Genomic DNA, 17,904 nt, shown 5'->3' on the forward strand with positions numbered 1-17,904 from the left:
CCACCCCAGGCTGGTAAAAGGTCCCTTAGCGCTGGAAGAAACCTGCCCCGTGGGGCCCTTGGAAACCCTGCCCCCTACCAATGTGGGTGGGTTTCCCTCACTTTACACTCACCCCCAGCCCCCCCCCCCCCCCCCAGAGCACCGCTGCACCCCTCAGAAGCCGAGCCCCACGCTCTCCTGACATAATTATATTTTTGTCTTCAGAAACGGAGAGAGGAACATGGATGCGGAAAAGACTTGTTTCCAAAATATAGATTCCCCCCTCCCCCCCTCTCGTCCACGCCCCACAGAAGAAATGACCGCTCCTATTTAAGTTTTGGAAGTTGTGTGTAGAAAGGACCGCTCTTATTTAAGTTTTGGAAGTTGTGTGTAGAAATGACCGCTCTTATTTAAGCTTTGAAAGTTGTGTGTAGAAATGACCGCTCTTATTTAAGTTTTGAAAGTTGTGTGTAGAAATGACCGCTCTTATTTAAGTTTTGGAAGTTGTGTGTAGAAATGACCGCTCTTATTTAAGTTTTGGAAGTTGTGTGTAGAAATGACCGCTCTTATTTAAGTTTTGGAAGTTGTGTGTAGAAATGACAGCTCTTATTTAAGTTTTGGAAGTTGTATGTAGCGCGCCCTCGACCCTCGGGCATCGCAGCGCTTTACATGAGCACCGGTTACATCCCATGGGGTGGCACGTGAACAGGTTCCAGATCTGGGAGCCGAGGTGCAGAGGGGCGGGACTGGCACCCTCCCTCCACCTGGCGGCCCCGCCCCCTCCAAGGCCCTCACTGCAACCTGGGGGCCCTCCTCCTGCATAAAGGGGAGGCGGGGGGAGCGGGAGGGAGAGACGCACCTGTCCCGAGAGGAGAGACGCACCTGTCCTGTCCTGGGAGGAGAGACGCACCTGTCCTGTCCTGGGAGGAGTGACGTCAGAGCCAGGGTCCAGCGAGAGACCGTCCCCATCACTCCGAGAGGGGCACAGGTGAGCAGTGAGAGGCGCCGAGGTATACGGTGTGTCTTCTTCAGGGGGGGGCGGGGGGGAGTCTGTGCTGCGCGGCTGCTGACATCTCACAACCTCCCTTGGTTTTAAACATATGCTGTGCGTCACGTTTTAGAGCAGTTGTAGCTTCTTGGCAGTAGGCACTATGCTTCCTGGGACTTTTTGATCAGGGTTATTTGATGGGTCCGTGTTACCCCACCAGGACGGGCTCCCCCAGACCTCTGCTTCTCTTCTGCAGTTCATTGTTTTCAGGTGCATGAGCCAGGACTACACTTCCCAGAATGCACTAGGTTATTCAATGAAGGCCAGGCTTGGTCCCTTTGATGAAATTGAGTCCTCTGGGGACTTTACTTTTAACAAGGTAAGCATGGCCTCAAAACCCCACTGTGCAGCACGTGACACGGTGTGCAGAAGACCCGAACATGTCACCTGGTCTGCAATGGACACCCGAAGGCGCCAAAACCCCACTGAAATGGCAGTCTGTGCGCTATACATATGCCAATAACATAGGAAGTGGCGGATTTATCGTCGATACAATCGATTTTGTTCCTGTTCTGACACCACCTGTAGGATCCCAAAGGGGGTTCCTCGCACTGTTCTTTATGGGAAACGTGTGGCGAACGTAAGCATTTGGAAATGCCGTCATCATAGTTATTAAGATTTTTGATGGCCATTTTGTGCTCCATTCTTTTGGGTCATTAATTTGATGCCGTATAAATCAGATTACGTTCATTCATTGACCCAGGGTCTTCAGTCCACATAAAACAATTTTGCCCTGAAGATGGTCCTATAGACGTTAGCCCAAGACAAGACCGAAACGTCGACATTCTACCCATTTTTATGTATAAATGATCTTTCTGGAAATGTTCGTTATATATTAAATGATGTTCTCCTTATCTATAGATATTTGAAATGGTTTGACAACAAAAGTGTTTATGAGAGAATAATTGTCGTGAAAATAATTTATCTCAGTCACTTTTGTATTTATGTGAGTTGAATTGTGTACCCTTATTCCTAAACAGAATTTTCTACATACATTTTCACTTTCAAAGTATACACCCGTTTTTGCATTTTTTGCATCTCCTTTGTCAATATATTCGCTTTGAATGAATATAGTTAGTTTTGTTGATTTGTTTACGCCCCTATCCCCCTTCCACGTGCGCTCAGCTGCGGTCCCAACTTCAGTTAACTTTTCCCAGTTTGAAGTTCTAAGTATTCCACAACTAAGGTTTTGAAAGTGCCATAACACTTCTTTGGAAGTTTGAATACTTCTAAAGTGTAACATTTTGAGAACAAATGACTTGAATGACAAACACAATAGAAACCGCTGATAACGAGGTGTGCAAGGGCCCGATTCACAGAATGAACTTAAGACTCAATCCTAAACTTACTACTTTTGGTATTCACAGAATGAACTTACTACTTTTGGTATTCACAGAAGTTAGGATTTTGTCTTAACACAAATTTAAGACAAAATCCTAACTTCTGTGAATACCAAAAGTAGTAAGTTCACTCTGTGAATACCAAAAGTAGTAAGTGCATTCTGTGAATACCAAAATAGTAGTAAGTTTAGGATTGAGTCTTAAGTTCATTCTGTGAATGCCAAAAGTAGTAAGTTCACTCTGTGAATACCAAAAGTAGTAAGTGCATTCTGTGAATACCAAAATAGTAGTAAGTTTAGGATTGAGTCTTAAATTCATTCTGTGAATCGGGCCCTACGTATTCAGTTCTGGAGGGCGGGAAGAAGCAACCCCCCCCCCCCCCCACCCCCCCCCCCCCCCCTACTTTCTGCTTTTCCAGTTTTGGAACTCAGAAGTTAAACCCACTTCCATCTATAGGAGCCTTTAATTTCTAGCTCATATTTGTGGAAATGTTTTGTTTTTCGGTCTAGTTATAGACTGGTTGAGTAGACCTCGTGTTATCAATTCTTCAAGAAGTTAGTACTATACAGAGAAGCGGTCAGGTCCCTTCTGCTGGCAGCATGTATGTGCTGTTCACGGTTTGCCCTTGGTCGGGTGGTCTGTCCATCAAGGCCAAGGCACATAGAAGTTGTCCTATGAGGCTGGGTGATGGGGTCATAAAATGTGCCTTATGTTAGCCTGAAGATGTTCCTCTTTGCACGTGTATGTTCTTTGACACATTTGCTTTGCTGTAAAGACAGCATTTTAGTTGCTGGGCTCTCACCTGCTTGTTTAGGAAGCTTGTGGGGTTTGGAAGCCTTCGCTTGTTGTACAGACCGTGCTATTCACTGGTCACCCTGGCCCGTGCATGTATTTCACTCGTGTGTGGTGTTATGGTAACATGTTATTGCATTTACACCTTTTTATGCTCAGTAAGAAAAGAGGGGTGCACACAGTTTTCTTAGCAAAACACAGAAAACAAAATACAATATTTTGTGGTGCGTTGTAGGCCTTTTAAAGTTCATCCTTTACAACACAAACTTCCACTTCGGACTCCTTTTATTAAGACTCGCCTTTGAGGCACAGGTAAACTCTGCGACTGTGTTCAGTGCATTAGAGGCCCCCCTCCCGGCTTCCATATTGGTATTCCCCAGGTGCTGTGTCATAATGGGATCTTCCTTAAAGGGCGGCACCTGCAGATGCCCCAGCTGTTATTTAGTCATTCCTTTGATGGTCACAATCATTACAAATCAACTGGTCCTGTCCTGCCCTGCACTTCCTTTCACTGGTCCCACCTGCCCTCCAGTTCGAGGTAATGCTCGCCCTAGATTGGTCCTGCACTGGTCCCACACTCCTTTCCTAGGCTGGTCCGGCACTCCTTTTCTACGCTGGTCCGGCACTCCTTCCCTGGGCTGGTCTGGCACTCCTTCCCTGGGCTGGTCCGGCACTCCTTCCATGGGCTGGTTCCGCACTCCTTCCCTGGGCTGGTCCGGCACTCCTTTCCTAGGCTGGTCCGGCACTCCTTCCCTGGGCTGGTCCGGCACTCCTTCCCTAGGCTGGTCTGGCACTCCTTCCCTGGGCTGGTCCGGCACTCCTTCCCTGGGCTGGTCCGGCACTCCTTCCATGGGCTGGTCCGGCACTCCTTCCCTGGGCTGGTCCGGCACTCCTTCCCTAGGCTGGTCCCGCCCTCCTTCCCTAGGCTGGTCCGGCACTCCTTCCCTAGGCTGGTCCCACACTCCTTCCCTGGGCTGGTCCCACACTCCTTCCCTAGGCTGGTCCCGCACTCCTTCCCTAGGCTGGTCCCACACTCCTTTCCTAGGCTGATCCCGCACTCCTTCCCTAGGCTGGTCCGGCACTCCTTTCCTAGGCTGGTCCGGCACTCCTTCCCTGGGCTGGTCCGGCACTCCTTCCCTAGGCTGGTCCCGCCCTCCTTCCCTAGGCTGGTCCGGCACTCCTTCCCTAGGCTGGTCCCACACTCCTTCCCTGGGCTGGTCCCACACTCCTTCCCTAGGCTGGTCCCGCCCTCCTTCCCTAGGCTGGTCCGGCACTTCTTCCCTAGGCTGGTCCCACACTCTTTCCCTGGGCTGGTCCCACACTCCTTCCCTGGGCTGGTCCGGCACTCCTTCCCTAGGCTGGTCCGGCATTCCTTCCCTAGGATGGTCCGGCACTCCTTCCCTAGGATGGTCCAGCACTCCTTCCCTAGGCTGGTCCGGCACTCCTTCCCTAGACTGGTCCGGCACTCCTTCCCTAGGCTGGTCCGGCATTCCTTCCCTAGGATGGTCCGGCACTCCTTCCCTAGGCTGGTCCCACCCTCCTTCCCTAGGCTGGTCCGGCACTCCTTCCCTAGGCTGGTACGGCACTCCTTCCCTAGGCTGGTCCGGCACTTCTTCCCTAGGCTGGTCCCACACTCCTTCCCTGGGCTGGTCCGGCACTCCTTCCCTAGGCTGGTCCGGCACTCCTTCCCTAGGCTGGTCCGGCACTCCTTCCCTGGGCTGGTCCGGCACTCCTTGCCTAGGCTGGTCCGGCACTCCTTCCCTGGGCTGGGCTGGCATTCCTTCCCTAGGCTGGTCCCGCATTCCTTCCCTAGGCTGGTCCCGCACTCCTTCCCTAGGCTGGTCCGGCACTCCTTCCCTAGGCTGGTCCGGCATTCCTTCCCTAGACTGGTCTGGCATTCCTTCCCTAGACTGGTCCGGCACTCCTTCCCTAGGCTGGTCCGGCACACCTTCCCTAGGCTGGTCCGGCACTCCTTCCCTAGGCTGGTCCGGCATTCCTTCCCTAGACTGGTCCGGCACTCCTTCCCTAGGCTGGTCTGGCATTCCTTCCCTAGGCTGGTCCCGCATTCCTTCCCTAGGCTGGTCCGGCACTCCTTCCCTGGGCTGGTCCGGCACTCCTTCCCTGGGCTGGTCCCACACTCCTTCCCTGGTCTGGTCCGGCATTCCTTCCCTAGGCTGGTCCGGCACTTCTTCCCTAGGCTGGTCCGGCACTCCTTCCCTAGGCTGGTCCTGCACTCCTTCCCTAGGCTGGTTCGGCACTCCTTCCCTGGGCTGGTCCGGCCCTCCTTCCCTAGGCTGGTCCGGCACTCCTTCCCTAGACTGGTCCCTCACTCTTTTCCTAGGCTGTTGTTAGAAATGGGGGTCTCTGGTTGGCAAGGGTTTGCACCTTTGTCTAAGTAGGGACTCTTCCTTCTAGTCAGAATAAGGGAGTTGCACTCCTAAAATAACCCCTGCTCACACCTTTGGTAGCTTGGCAGTAGCAGTCAGGCTCATCTTAGAGGCAGTATGTAAAGCATTTGCACCTAACCAACAGTAATACAGTGTAAGCACTACAAAAGGACACCACACCAGTTTAGAAAAATATCCAATATTTTTATATACATAACACAAGACGAAAAACGATAAAAATCCACAATACAGTATTTAGAAATCTTCAGTTATCAAAATAACCTTGAAAAACAGTTCCTTGAAGTCGATAGCTCCCTCTGGGGCTATCACGGCGTCCTGAACAAACAAATCCAAACAGTTCTGGCTGACTGCGGCGTCGCAGGCCATCTACGGTGTCAGGGAGATCCACAAAACAGTGCCTTTAGAAATGCAGGGCGTCGGCGCCCTCATATTAAGCTTCAGAAAGCACAGCGTCCGCAGACGTCAGTTCCGGAGGTCGGTGCAGGAGTCGTCGGGCCCTTGAATTCACACACGTTGCAGATCGAACTCCCCGTGGTTGAAGTCAGAAGCACTGGCGTCAGCAGGTGTCAGGTACTGTGGTGCGAAGAGCAACGTATCCCTTAGGTCGCGTACGAGCAGCGGCTCGGTGGCAGCATCGGATGGATTTGTCGGTGAGACCAGGGTTGCGTTGCACGGGGCCCTCTGCAGTGCTTTCAGGATACGGAGTCTGCAGCGAAGTGATGCGGTGCGCGTCACGGTGCTGGCAGGTCACGGTGCAAGCAGCAGCATTGTCGTTGCTGAAGCGCTGTCGACAGCCGATGAACTGGAGTCAATAGCTCCAGCAACGGTAGGCCAAGGCTGAAGTGTGGGATGAGGGTGCTGCGTCGTGTAACCTTACGAGCGGTTCCCTCGAACCACGGTGCAGGCAGCAGCATCAATTTCGTTGTGGAGCGGCGGCATCGGGGTTCCCAAGGCAGCGTCATGAAGCGAGGCGGTGGGGAGTGCGGTGCCCACAGGTCTCGGTGCAAGCAGCGGCTTGGTGGTGGCATCAGCAGGCGTTGTCGGTGAGCCTAGGGTTGCGTTGCCGTGCTGTGCCTTCAGGACACGGAGTCGGCATCAGTGTCATAGACGGCATCGGGTTGCTTTTTCTTCTGTTGCAGCACAAAACACACAGTCTCCAGTGCTGAGGGCTGAAGAACTTAAAGTCTTTGCTGTTCCTGAGACTTCTTGAACAGGGGGCGAGCTCTACCTCAAGCCCTTGAAGAAAATCACAAAAATAGATTGCAGAAAGTTCAGCCCAGTCCTTTCACTGCCCACGACAGAAGCAGCCACTGCAGGCCAACAAAGCAAAGCACTCAGCAAAGTGGTAGTTACTCCTCACAGCTTCTCCAGCTCTTCTTCTTGGCAGTCTTCTTGGTCTAAAAGAGTTCTAAAGTTCTGGGGTCTGAGTCCCAGTATTTATACCCACAATTCCTTTCTTCTCTAAGGCAGAGAGTGTCTGTGCTTAGTCCAAACCAGTTTGGTCCTCTCTGGCCCAGCTTCCCTGCCTGTATGGTAGGTTCCGGATGAGTCTAGCTGTCAAGGTCTGGATGGTTTGCAGATTCTGTAGTCCAACTTGCTGGTAACTAGGGCTTTATTTACGGTTTTTCTAGTGTTGCCTGGGAGATATTTAAAAATCTTCCTTCTGGGCTTGGAAGCTGTATGCAGAATGGTGTTGACTTGTGTTGTCATGTCCAGTTTGCTGACAGTGATTATTCTGAAGTTCCTATTGAGGGCTGGCTATGTGTTGCGTTCCATGGCTCTGTGGGGCACCTGCTCTGTTATGCCAATTTATAGAGTGCTAAACATTAGGGGAGGAGACAGAGTCAGGAAACTCCGTAGACTAGAGTCCCGATACATTATAGACCTGGGAACAAAGACCCCTCATGGATTGAATATGAGCGAAGAAATGACAGTTCATTTGGGAGACTAGAGTCCTAGTGTTTATTTGTTAACTGGATTATTCTTTAGCTGGATTATTGATTTATGATTATTGACATCTGTTAACAGTATATAATTGGGGCTTTCACAGATTAAATTTGAATGTATAAATAAGGGAGGACTTGCCGATACACGGCTTAATGAACCTCAAATAGCGAATGTTAGTTGATTAAGCCGATACACGGCGTAATAACAAGACAAAGAAATTGTTTGTCTTCATAATCAAAATGTCGTATAACCAGACCACAGGGGTTTAATGCTGGTTGGGCTGATGGTTAAGATGCAGATCCCCTCTTTGATATTATACAGGGGAGGGGCACTGCATAATGAAAACTATTTGTTATTATTGTGGCGAATTGATAAAGTTACAATTGTATGGTTCTAAGATGGCCGCCGTAACAACATTTGGTCAGTCCTCTTTTGATTACAATGACAATGTTAATCATGTGACCTTTAACACCGTAAGCCTTAAAATGTCTGCTTTTGCTGGCGCGTAATTTGAGAAACACAAGACTAAGGCATCGCCGAAACGCGTCTGTATTTCATGCTCTTCGCATATGAAATGAAATAAACCCAGAAGATTTGCAGTTGGCCCCGTGAGTGCTTTTCTTGTACCTGTATTGGTGTGGAACTGAGCGATATATATATATATATATATATATTAATATTAATATTTATCCAGTTTTCCTCGCTTTTCACTCCCACTCCTCACGCAGACAAACGAGCGTGGACCCGGTAAATTACGGGTATATTTTTATTTAGCCTTCTCCGCCATTACGCGTTTCGGGAGATCCCTCCCTTGATCACATGACAACCCAAAGGCATCACCGATCGCTTTTTAAAGTGCTTGTGCAGTGCAGCCATACATAGACATAGTGGAAATACTACTATTTAGGCACATCTTACACATATTTTCCGCATTCATTGCTCCTATTAAAAAAAACATTGTGCAAAATTGCATTTACAGTTTTTCACAATTTATAAATATCATTTGTTGTTTTTTGTTTTAATGAGGAAGCACTAGAGCTGGAGCACCCTCTTAGATAGGAAATGAACAGCGGCTATGAAGAGTTGTAATACATGCAGTGGAGTTGATGGGAACGTAAACTAGCACTGTCATCCAACACACATCTTGTGTAGAGAGGTCTCTTAAAGTTGGTGGCTTTTACAAATTGAAAGTACACTTTGGATATTAACCAACTCATATATGACAGCGTTTGAGGAAAAAGTTTGGATAGATTTAAAGAAAAAAGTGGGAAATTAATATGTCCAAATTTAATTTAGTTGTAGTGGAGGCAATTTTAAGCAGAAGACATGTGAAGTGACATTCTCCAGCCAAATGGGGGATGTTGGCTTGGTCTTTTGATCAGATGGAGAATGTGCCCATTGTTCGGTTTGTATTTTACGGTACGCACTGCAGGCTTCACTGATTTCTCTCTTCTCCTTCCAGACAGGCACCATGTCTTCCAATATCGTCTGCGTCAATGGAGTCGAAGTGGCGAGCGATTCCTCCAAGCCGACTGTCATTAACATCAACATTAACCAGCCCTCAGGCCTGGCCACCCTGCTGGAGTCTGCCAATAGAGCATGGAAGGGGCAGAAGACCCCTGCCACCTCCGTCAGAGGGGAGCAGAAGGTCCTCGGGGTACGTGAGTAAATTATGTCGGGCATTGCTCTCAACTGTTGACTGGCATGATATTTGTGGTTTGGAGATATCCTGGCATTTTAGAATGCCAGGGTGGGATGTAAACTGGCATGCTTACATTGTCTGTGGAGATAAGTCGTAGACTTGATGCTTATCCATGCTGGGACAGATAGTTGCTGGCGTAAGTCTTTCCTCTCACAGAGGGGCGGAGGCAACGAGTAGCACTGGGATGCTCTGGAGAAAGCAACAGAGGACAAGGAGGGCTTCGATGAAAGAGATGTGGATGAGGGTGAGATGTTTTAAAGGTGAGACTATGGGCATGGAAGATGGATTCAGAAGATAAGGTGTATACGGAGGATCAGAGGGTTGAAAAGCAATTGTTTTGGCTTGTGATAGAGGAAATGGGAACAGAGTGGTTCGGAGAGTTGAGAAAGGGTACAAATGGTTGCATTGTGTTCTGTGTACATGGCAAGAGTGGGGTGAACGAAGAAAGTGACCAAAGGAACAGTTTGCGGGTTCCCATGATTTCTTCAGGTTGGGTCTATTGGCGAGGTCCAAGGACCATTGCAGACTTGGGCGAAAGTGGCCATCCCAATAGTAGAGTCGTTGTGAGAAAGGGTCGCTGTTATGGCTATGGAAAGAGGGATGGAAGAGCTTGCCTTGCCTATGGGGGAGTGTTGGTTGAGTGAGAAGCTAGGTTAGTGGAAAAAAAGTGGTGGGTGTCCATTTGTGGCCAGTTTGAGAGGGGTGCAGCCACACAATGGTATTAATTTGCGACTTGTTCAAGATGCGATGGGGGTGGCAGGTAACACTTACTCATGTCTGTTGCTAAGAGACCTGACCAGGATAGTATGTTAATATTAGGAGCCCACCTATGGTGTTGAGGGTACCACTCAAGGACACGACCAACAAAGGTGTGTAACAATCTATTGCAACTACCTGAAGGGTTAGAGTCATCAATGGAAGTGACAAATAACTGAATGAAGATTCAATTAAACACGTCTAGAAAAGAGCAGTTTGACCATAACAATGCGACACACAGACACCAAGGCTACTTTGAGACTATTTTTTTTCCTCGCAATGACACTAGTGGATCAGACATGTTATTTACCATGAGGACAATCTGATGCCTAATACAGGATCTATGGCTCTCCTGCCTGACTCGACAATGGTGGTCCATCTAGACAAGCTGTGTACACTACTCCTTAGATCAGCGCCCCTGCCCCCCCACCATCACTGAACCTGAATTTCAGAGTGCCTTCCTCTCACTTCACAATACACTCCTCACTAGAGGCGCATAACTATGCGAGACAGTGCTTCTCTGAACCTTGCTTCGACACCTACCCATACTGTCCCCCAAACGCTCAAAGTGCCACAGCATGCCAAGTTGAGAGTTTTGCCATTGCGCGGGATGATGCTCCGTTATTACGGTGCTTCGAGGCGCCACTTGAAAGACCAGGACCTCAATTGCAGGTTTGGCTGGACCAGCCACTAGCCGGTCTCAAACCACAGAAGAAAACCTCAAAAGTTCTCGGTTTTGAGGCTGGAATCTCTTGGCAGCGCACTTTCCACAATATCGGCCTGCCTGACTCCATTATGGCCGTCGGGGAGACACGTCCAGGAAAAGACCTCGACATAACATGTCCAACCAACAGGTTTTTTTTATTGCTGCTTGGGACCTCTCTCTTGCCATGAGCCTCTTACTCAGACACCGGTGAGTGGCCCCTTTTTTGCCTGTGATCAACTGGCTCTAGCGCCGTGCTCTCAACACCGGCCTGCCTCTGTCCAAGATGGCAGACACTTGAGACCGCTCAAGGAAATTGAACTTGCAATACAGCGTTTTTCCTCAAATGAGATGCAAAGCTCCCTCCCCTCTACGTACATCTCAGCTACCCCACCTTATTGAAGCCTGCCATGCCTTGTTAGGTTCCTGTAATGATACCACAGATATGGCACCAGAACTCGAACAACTCAAGCCAACCTTGCTCAGACGATTGCGCAATCCCACCAGCTCATCATTTCGATGGGCCCGATTCACAGAATGAACTTAAGACTCAATCCTAAACTTACTACTATTTTTGTATTCACAGAAGGCACTTACTACTTTTGGCATTCACAGAAGTTAGGATTTTGTCTTAAGTCTGTCTTAAGTCTGTCTTACGTCTGTCTTAAGTTTTTCTTAGGATAAACTTAAGACAAAATCATAACTTCTGTGAATACCAAAAGTAGTAAGTCCATTCTGTGAATACCAAAATAGTAGTAAGTTTAGGATTGAGTCTTAAATTCATTCTGTGAATCGGGCCCGATGACTCCGGGGTCCCAGTCCCAGTTCCATCTACCGCTCTTCCTAAGACTATTACATGAGGTCTCCTTCAGACGCGGAGAGCACTGTGCATTTTGCAAGGCTGTGGATGCCCACGCGATGACCAACCTTACCCTAGCAATGGTTGCTAGGTCAAACCTATAACCTCCCAACTGGCATCAGCCTCCAACATGACAACGACACCCGTTGCGACTAGCTCCCCCCATCGCCCCTTTCCAGATCTGGTACCAATGCTCTCAAGCTGAAATACAGGGTACGGAGAGGAAACAGTATAAGTAGCGGTTGCTGTGTCTTTGTCTGCAGGCCATACAGAGTGCAAGGAGAGAAGGGTGTAAGAAGCCAGATGCTGTGACTACAATTTGTCTCTGTCTGCATGCCATACAGAGGGTGTGGAGGGGTATTTGTAATGAGTGGATGCTATCATTAACCTAGCAGCGTCTTTGCAGGCCGTACAGAGGGCGTGGAGGGGTGTTAGTAAGGAGAGGATGATATGGTTAACCTCAGTGTCTTTGTGTGCAGCCCCTACAGAGGGAGTGGAGGGGTGTTAGTAAGGAGTGGATGCTATCATTAACCTAGCAGCGTCTTTGCAGGCCGTACAGAGGGCGTGGAGGGGTGTTAGTAAGGAGTGGATGCTATTATTACCTCTCTGTGTCTTTGTCTGCAGGCCGCACAGAGGGAGTGGAGGGCTGTTAGTAAGGAGTGGATGCAATCATTAGCCTCTCAGTGTCTTTGTTTACAGACTGTACAGAGGGTTTGGAGGGCTGTTAGTAAGGAGTGGATGCCATCGTTAACCTCTCAGTGTCTTTGTTTACAGGCTGTACAGAGGGTGTGGAGGGGTGTTAGTAAGGAGTGGATGCTATCGTTAACCTCTCAGTGTCTTTGTTTACAGGCTGTACAGAGGGCATGGAGGGCTGTTAGTAAGGAGTGGATGCTATCATTGGCCTCTCAGTGTCTTTGTTTACAGACTGTACAGAGGGTGTGGAGGTGTCAGGAGCGGATACTATGGTTAACCTCAGTGTCTTTGTTTACAGACTGTACAGAGGGAGTGGAGGGCTGTTAGTAAGGAGTGGATGCTATCATTACCTCACTGTGTCTTTGTTTACAGGCTGTACAGAGGGTGTTGAGGGGTGTTAGTAAGGAATGGATGCTATCATTAACCTCTCAGTGTCTTTGTTTTCAGGCTGTACAGAGGGCGTGGAGGGGTGTTAGTAAGGAGTGGATGCTATCATTAGCCTCTCAGTGTCTTTGTTTACAGGCTGTACAGAGGGTGTGGATGGGTGTTAGCAAGGAGAGGATGATATGGTTAACCTCCGTGTCTTTGTTTACAGGCTGTACAGAGGGAGTGAAGGGGTGTTAGCAAGGAGAGGATGATATGGTTAACCTCAGTGTCTTTGTTTACAGGCTGTACAGAGGGAGTGGAGGGGTGTTAGCAAGGAGAGGATGATATGGTTAACCTCAGTGTCTTTGTTTACAGGCTGTACAGAGGGAGTGGAGGGGTGTTAGCAAGGAGAGGATGATATGGTTAACCTCAGTGTCTTTGTTTACCGGCTGTACAGAGGGTGTGGATGGGTGTTAGTAAGGAGAGGATGCTATCATTAGCCTCTCAGTGTCTTTGTTTACAGACTGTACAGAGGGAGTGGAGGGCTGTTAGTAAGGAGTGGATGCTATCATTAACCTCTCAGTGTCTTTGTTTACAGGCTGTACAGAGGGTGTGGATGGGTGTTAGCAAGGAGAGGATGATATGGTTAACCTCAGTGTCTTTGTTTACAGGCTGTACAGAGGGAGTGAAGGGGTGTTAGCAAGGAGAGGATGATATGGTTAACCTCAGTGTCTTTGTTTACAGGCTGTACAGAGGGAGTGGAGGGGTGTTAGCAAGGAGAGGATGATATGGTTAACCTCAGTGTCTTTGTTTACAGGCCGCACAGAGGGAGTGGAGGGGTGTTAGTAAGGAGTGGATGCTATCATTAGCCTCTCAGTGTCTTTGTTTACAGACTGTACAGAGGGCATGGAGGGCTGTTAGCAAGGAGTGGATGCTATCATTACCTCACTGTGTCTTTGTCTGCTGCCCATTCAGAGGGTGTGGAGGGGTGTTAGTAAGCAGTGGATGCTATCATTGCCCTCTCATTGTGTTTGTTTACAGGCTGTACAGAGGGTGTGGAGGGGTGTTAGTAAGCAGTGGATGCTATCATTAACCTCTCGGTGTCTTTGTTTACAGGCTGTACAGAGGGTGTGGAGGGGTGTTAGTAAGGAGTGGATGCTATCATTACCCTCTCAGTGTCTTTCATTACAGGCTGTACAGAGGGCATGGAGGGGTATTAGTAAGGAGTGGATGCTATAGTTAACCTATTAGTTTCTTTGTTTACAGGCCGCACAGAGGGAGTGGAGGGGGGTTAGTAAGCAGTGGATGCTATCGTTAACCTCTCAGTGTCTTTGTTTACAGGCTGTACAGAGGGTGTGGATGGGTGTTAGCAAGGAGAGGATGATATGGTTAACCTCAGTGTCTTTGTTTACAGGCTGTACAGAGGGAGTGAAGGGGTGTTAGCAAGGAGAGGATGATATGGTTAACCTCAGTGTCTTTGTTTACAGGCTGTACAGAGGGAGTGGAGGGGTGTTAGCAAGGAGAGGATGATATGGTTAACCTCAGTGTCTTTGTTTACAGGCCGCACAGAGGGAGTGGAGGGGTGTTAGTAAGGAGTGGATGCTATCATTAGCCTCTCAGTGTCTTTGTTTACAGACTGTACAGAGGGCATGGAGGGCTGTTAGCAAGGAGTGGATGCTATCATTACCTCACTGTGTCTTTGTCTGCTGCCCATTCAGAGGGTGTGGAGGGGTGTTAGTAAGCAGTGGATGCTATCATTGCCCTCTCATTGTGTTTGTTTACAGGCTGTACAGAGGGTGTGGAGGGGTGTTAGTAAGCAGTGGATGCTATCATTAACCTCTCGGTGTCTTTGTTTACAGGCTGTACAGAGGGTGTGGAGGGGTGTTAGTAAGGAGTGGATGCTATCATTACCCTCTCAGTGTCTTTCATTACAGGCTGTACAGAGGGCATGGAGGGGTATTAGTAAGGAGTGGATGCTATAGTTAACCTCTTAGTTTCTTTGTTTACAGGCCGCACAGAGGGAGTGGAGGGGGGTTAGTAAGCAGTGGATGCTATCGTTAACCTCTCAGTGTCTTTGTTAACAGGCTGTACAGAGGGTGTGGAGGGGTGTTAGTAACGAGTGGATGCTATCATTAACCTCTCAGTGTCTTTGTTTACAGGCTGTACAGAGGGTGTGGAGGGGTGTTAGTAACGAGTGGATGCTATCATTAACCTCTCAATGTCTTTGTTTACAGGCTGTACAGAGGGTGTGGAGGCGTGTTAGTAACGAGTGGATGCTATCATTAACCTCTCAATGTCTTTGTTTACAGGCTGTACAGTGGGGGTGGAGGGGTGTTAGTAAGGAGTGGATGCTATCATTAACCTCTCTGTGTCTTTGTTTACAGGCTGTACAGTGGGGGTGGAGGGGTGTTAGTAAGCAGTGGATGCTATCATTAACCTCTCTGTGTCTTTGTCTGCTGCCCATACAGAGGGCTTGTAGGGGTGTTAACCTCTTATTGTCTTTGCTTGCAGGCTGTACAGATTATGATTGGCCTGTTTTGCATCTTCTATGCAGTGATGTCCTGCTTCATTAAACATGGGCCTGTGTTCTTCACCGGGAGTGGGTTCTGGACTGGGGTCCCGGTGAGTAGATGCTGAGGGCGGGGCTATAAAATGGGGTGGCCGAGACTTGTGAAACAAGATTATTGAAGGGGAGGAACTTGGAGTGGACGTTATCAAACACTTGAAGGGAACCTGAGAGTCTGCTTTTCATGGCCAAGGGATCTAGCTGGCAGTTTATAGGTTAAAGCATCCTTCCCCCTGTTTTCACTCTGAGCTAGAGCACCCCCTCACTGAAAGAGGTCAGCCTCCCCCTGAACTAGAGCTCTGAGAGATGAGTGGACACAGAAGTCTTGGTAAGTACAGAAAAACTTGCAGAACAAGAGAGCAGTGAGGCGAGAACCTCATATGCAGAGGGACAACTGAGAGCTGGAGTGTCTGTAGGGACTGATTAGGAAGGTGGTGTAAATTAACCCTGGGCGTAGTTTGCGAAGCAGCACTACACGTAGTATACTTTGAACTACACATAGTAATGCGTAGCATAGCTGATAGCCCTGTGTACTTGGCTGCACTGTGAAATAATTGCAAATGGCATCTTGCACAGTGCCATTTATGATGAAATAATTATCTATATCTTTATATGCTAAAGAGCATATAATACTTTTACAAAAGTGAAACTGAAAAATTAGTAAGCACTGAGAGAGGTGATGATTTTGGGATCCGCCCTAACCTAGGGATAGTACCAAGCAGATGCCTTGAAAACAAAAAGCACATTTTATTGAACGATTCAGTGGTGGTCCCATCCTCTTAGGACCACCCCAAGGCCCTGCAAAGCATTATGGGATGAGATTAGCAGTGGGCAGTGAATATTATAGTATCCAATATCAAAATAATTCTACAAAGAGCTGCAGTTCAACTGGTGGTTACTAGATGTCCCTTACGAGTCAAATGCAAATGCTTGATGAAAGGGTTTCAATGGTTTTGCATTTGACTCGTGAGGGACATCTAGTAACGACTAGTGGAACTGCAGCTTGATGTAAGAGTAATTTCAATGCTTTGCATTTGACTCGTCTTTTTTTTGTTAACAACTGTATTATGAAAGCAAGATGTTATGGGAGACAGTATCAAAGGTGGCACTGAGATCCAGCAAAATCAGTGCGAAGTCCCGCCGTCATCCAGGGAGGCTCTGAGTTGCTCGGTAACGGCCAATAGTGCTGACTTAGTACTATGACGGGGCCTAAAGCCGTTTTGGAAGGGGTCTAATATGGAGCAGGATCCAGGTACTGAGTTAGGATGGTATTCACATGGGATTCCATGATTTTGTTTAGAAAAGGGAGCAGAGAGATCGGACGGTAATTCTCTGGTCTAGAGGCATCTAGGGATGACTTTTTCAATAGGGGAATGACCTTCACATGTTTCCAGGAATGTGGAGTCGCTGATGAAGATAAAGATAGATTGATGAGTTCTAGGCAGCTGGGTACGAGGCAGTCTTGGAACTTACTAAAGAGATCCAGCCTGAGAGGGTCGCCTGGAGACCCAGATTTAATCTTAGTAAGCAGGGCCGGAAGGCCTGCAGTGGTGAGCAAAGGGAGGGCAGGAAGGGGGAACAACGTTTACCTCGCGTATTTTACTCTGCAATGCAAACACAACGAGGTTGTTACAACGACCGTGTTGTCACAGCTCACTACCTTTACAGTGCAAGTCGTTACAATGACTTGCGGTAGATGGCGCTCTAGGAGAAGGAATACTATGATTTACTATTCCAACACTTTCCCTAGTGTTGCACTCACTGGAGTTGGAATAGTAAATCATACTATTCCTAGGTCCAGCGCGCCATCTAGCGCAAGTCGTTGTAACGACTTGCGTTGTAAAGGTAGTGCCTTGGGACAATGCGGTAGTTGTAACGACCACGTTGTGTTTGCATCGTAAAATCCGCAATGTAAAGAGATATATTCCCACCTTGTTGATGAAATAGGTAGCCAGCGCCTCGCAATTAGGCATTAGAAATGATAGTGCTCGCAGGGGCCAGGGGGGATTTCACCATATCCTTTAAAAGGGAACATATCGTTTTGGAGAGATTGTTTCTGGTATTGATTTTATTGATAAAATAGGCAGCAAGGGACTTCCGAACCAACTTATGATAGGTTAATGGCAATTCTAAAGTGAAGTTTGGCTGTGGGGTTATAGGAGCATCTCCAGGTGCGTTCCAGAACTTTACCGTTTTTTTGTGGCTGCTAAGAGTGATTCATCAAACCAGACATTAAATGTTAAATGTTAAATGTCGTATACTTGTAAAGCGCACAGCTGCCCCAGAAAAGGGGCGTCCCGGCGCTGTATACCACTGGGGAACCCGTCCTGGCTTTCCCTGTGAGATGGTCCCCACTAGGTATCTCCAAGGTGAAACCAGGCATCCCCAGCGAATGTGGGGGGCCGTTGTAGAGATGACGCAAGCTAATGCCCAGAGTTACCGAGTGGGACCCCAGGTTAGAGTTGGCACCGAGGCGAGAATTATCGAGTCCGCTGACCCTGGTCCACGACCCTGCCGCGTCGGGAATTGAACCCTGGTCCCGGGCCGACTTCTGCTCCCGGGTCTGCCGCCTCTAACCAGTGAGCCACACCACTCCAAGCTTTCATGGAGTGAGTCCATTTGGCCGGGATACTTTTATCTAAGGACTGGTTTAAGGGAGCCAAGCGTGTCTCGAAAGGTTGTGTGAGTTAATTTGTGCCATGGGCGTTTGTATAAAGGATTAGGATGGAGCTGAGATTTAGGGGC

General features: G+C 48.5%; 1 protein-coding gene across 1 annotated transcript in view; it reads left to right on the forward strand.

Annotated features, from left to right (window-relative positions):
- Positions 1-832: 832 nt before the first annotated feature.
- The window catches only part of LOC144767064 (transmembrane protein 176B-like), a 32,533-nt gene continuing 15,461 nt past the window's right edge, over positions 833-17,904 (forward strand). The window contains exons 1-3 of the mRNA XM_078650694.1: positions 833-967; positions 8,977-9,171; positions 15,105-15,215. Coding sequence (XP_078506820.1) covers positions 8,986-9,171; positions 15,105-15,215 — 297 coding nt within the window. The 5' untranslated portion in view covers positions 833-967; positions 8,977-8,985. The remainder of the gene's footprint in view (positions 968-8,976; positions 9,172-15,104; positions 15,216-17,904) is intronic.

This window comes from Lissotriton helveticus, chromosome 1_1 (assembly GCF_964261635.1).
Source record: "Lissotriton helveticus chromosome 1_1, aLisHel1.1, whole genome shotgun sequence".
Lineage (NCBI taxonomy): Eukaryota > Metazoa > Chordata > Amphibia > Caudata > Salamandridae > Lissotriton > Lissotriton helveticus.